General features: G+C 38.9%; 1 protein-coding gene across 1 annotated transcript; it reads left to right on the forward strand.

The window, feature by feature from the left end:
* Window positions 1-285: 285 nt before the first annotated feature.
* LOC306666672 (olfactory receptor 2B6-like) lies at window positions 286-1,224 on the forward strand (the record flags this gene model as incomplete). The annotated part of the gene is made up of 1 exon (XM_079148895.1): window positions 286-1,224. The coding sequence occupies one exon, from the start codon at window positions 286-288 to the stop codon at window positions 1,222-1,224; it is 939 nt and encodes a 312-aa protein (XP_079005021.1).
* Window positions 1,225-1,625: the final 401 nt, after the last annotated feature.

The following is a 1,625-nucleotide window of genomic DNA, read 5'->3' on the forward strand; positions in this document are numbered from 1 at the left end:
ATTGAATCCTCACCATAATTCAAGGAGATAATTATTGACAGCCTTATTATATAGAGGAAAAAAATCAGTCTCAGAATGTTTAGCTTATTTACTCAAAGCAACTGCCTTTAATTATAGTGACGTGAAATGAAATTTGGTCACCTGGTGTTGGGGCTTTGCATATCCCCCCTCAAAGAGTCACTATATCCCAACTTCTATAATTGTATGGTCAATGTGTAAGAATGTTTTTTCATTGCTTTTAACTCTTCTGACCTTTTTGTTGAAAGGTGAAATAAATTGAAGAGAATGGCACTCATTAATGAAAGTCAGCCTGAAGAATTTATTCTACTAGGCTTTGATGAGCTACCTTGGCTAGAAATTCTTTTATTCATTATTCTTCTGATAACGTATCCCATGACCCTGATGGGAAACATCACCATCATTCTGGTGTCCAGATTAGACCCCCGTCTCCACAGTCCCATGTATTTCTTCCTCACCAACCTCTCCTTTTTGGACATGTGTTACACCACCAGCATTGTGCCTCAGATGCTGTTTAACCTGGGAAGCTCTAAGAAGACCATCAGCTATATGGGGTGTGCAGTTCAGCTTTATTTTTACCACATTATGGGCGCCACAGAATGTCTTCTCCTGGCTCTCATGTCTTTTGATCGCTATGTAGCAATTTGTAGACCTCTTCACTATTCTCGCATCATGAATCAGCGCATCTGTATCCAGCTAATGTCTATTGTATGGCTGGGTGGAATTACTTATGCTGTCTCAGAGGCCACTGTAACGCTTCAGTTGCCACTCTGTGGTGTCAATAAACTGGATCACTTGGTGTGTGAGATTCCAGTTCTTATAAAGACTGCCTGTGGGGAAAAGGAGGCCAATGAACTTGCACTGTCTGTGGTGTGCATTTTTATCGTAGTTGTTCCTCTGTGCCTAACTCTTGCCTCCTATGCTAGTATTGGACGTGCTGTACTTAACATTAAGTCTTCTGAAGGAAGGAAAAAGGCCTTTGGCACGTGTTCCTCTCATCTCATTGTAGTTTTCTTATTTTATGGCCCAGCCATTAGCATGTACCTTCAGCCCCCTTCTTCCATTACAAGGGATCAGCCCAAGTTTATGGCTCTCTTCTATGGAGTGGTGACTCCTACAGCCAACCCCTTCATCTATACCCTGAGGAATAAGGATGTAAAGGGGGCAATAAGCAACCTGGCAAGGAGCCTTTTTAGTTCCAAATAAATACATTGTTGACAGCAAATGAAACTATTTAGCAATAAGAGTAAGTTTATAAAGGTTTCTCTCATAACTCATTCCTGTCATAAACCTTGTGTGGTATGCTTATATTGTATGTTCTTCTATTAAAATACACCTAAATTCTTATATTCCTTAATCAGGTAGGAAAGTATTACAGGTGGCTAATGTATGGGCACTCTATTTTTGAAAAAAATACTAAATAATTCTGTTTGGGTTGGTACATATTGAAATAATAACTTCATTAAGAAGTAAAATATGTTATGGTATAAACTATAATTACATTAATTCAAGCAAATCACAATAAAAATTTCTTAGCAACCATTCATCAATGGGCTTCCTATCAGCATCACTTGAGAAACATCTCATCACTCTCTGTGGGCCATCTC

The sequence above is a fragment of the Sciurus vulgaris genome, assembly GCF_902686455.1.
Source record: "Sciurus vulgaris genome assembly, chromosome: 7".
NCBI classification, from domain to species: domain Eukaryota; kingdom Metazoa; phylum Chordata; class Mammalia; order Rodentia; family Sciuridae; genus Sciurus; species Sciurus vulgaris.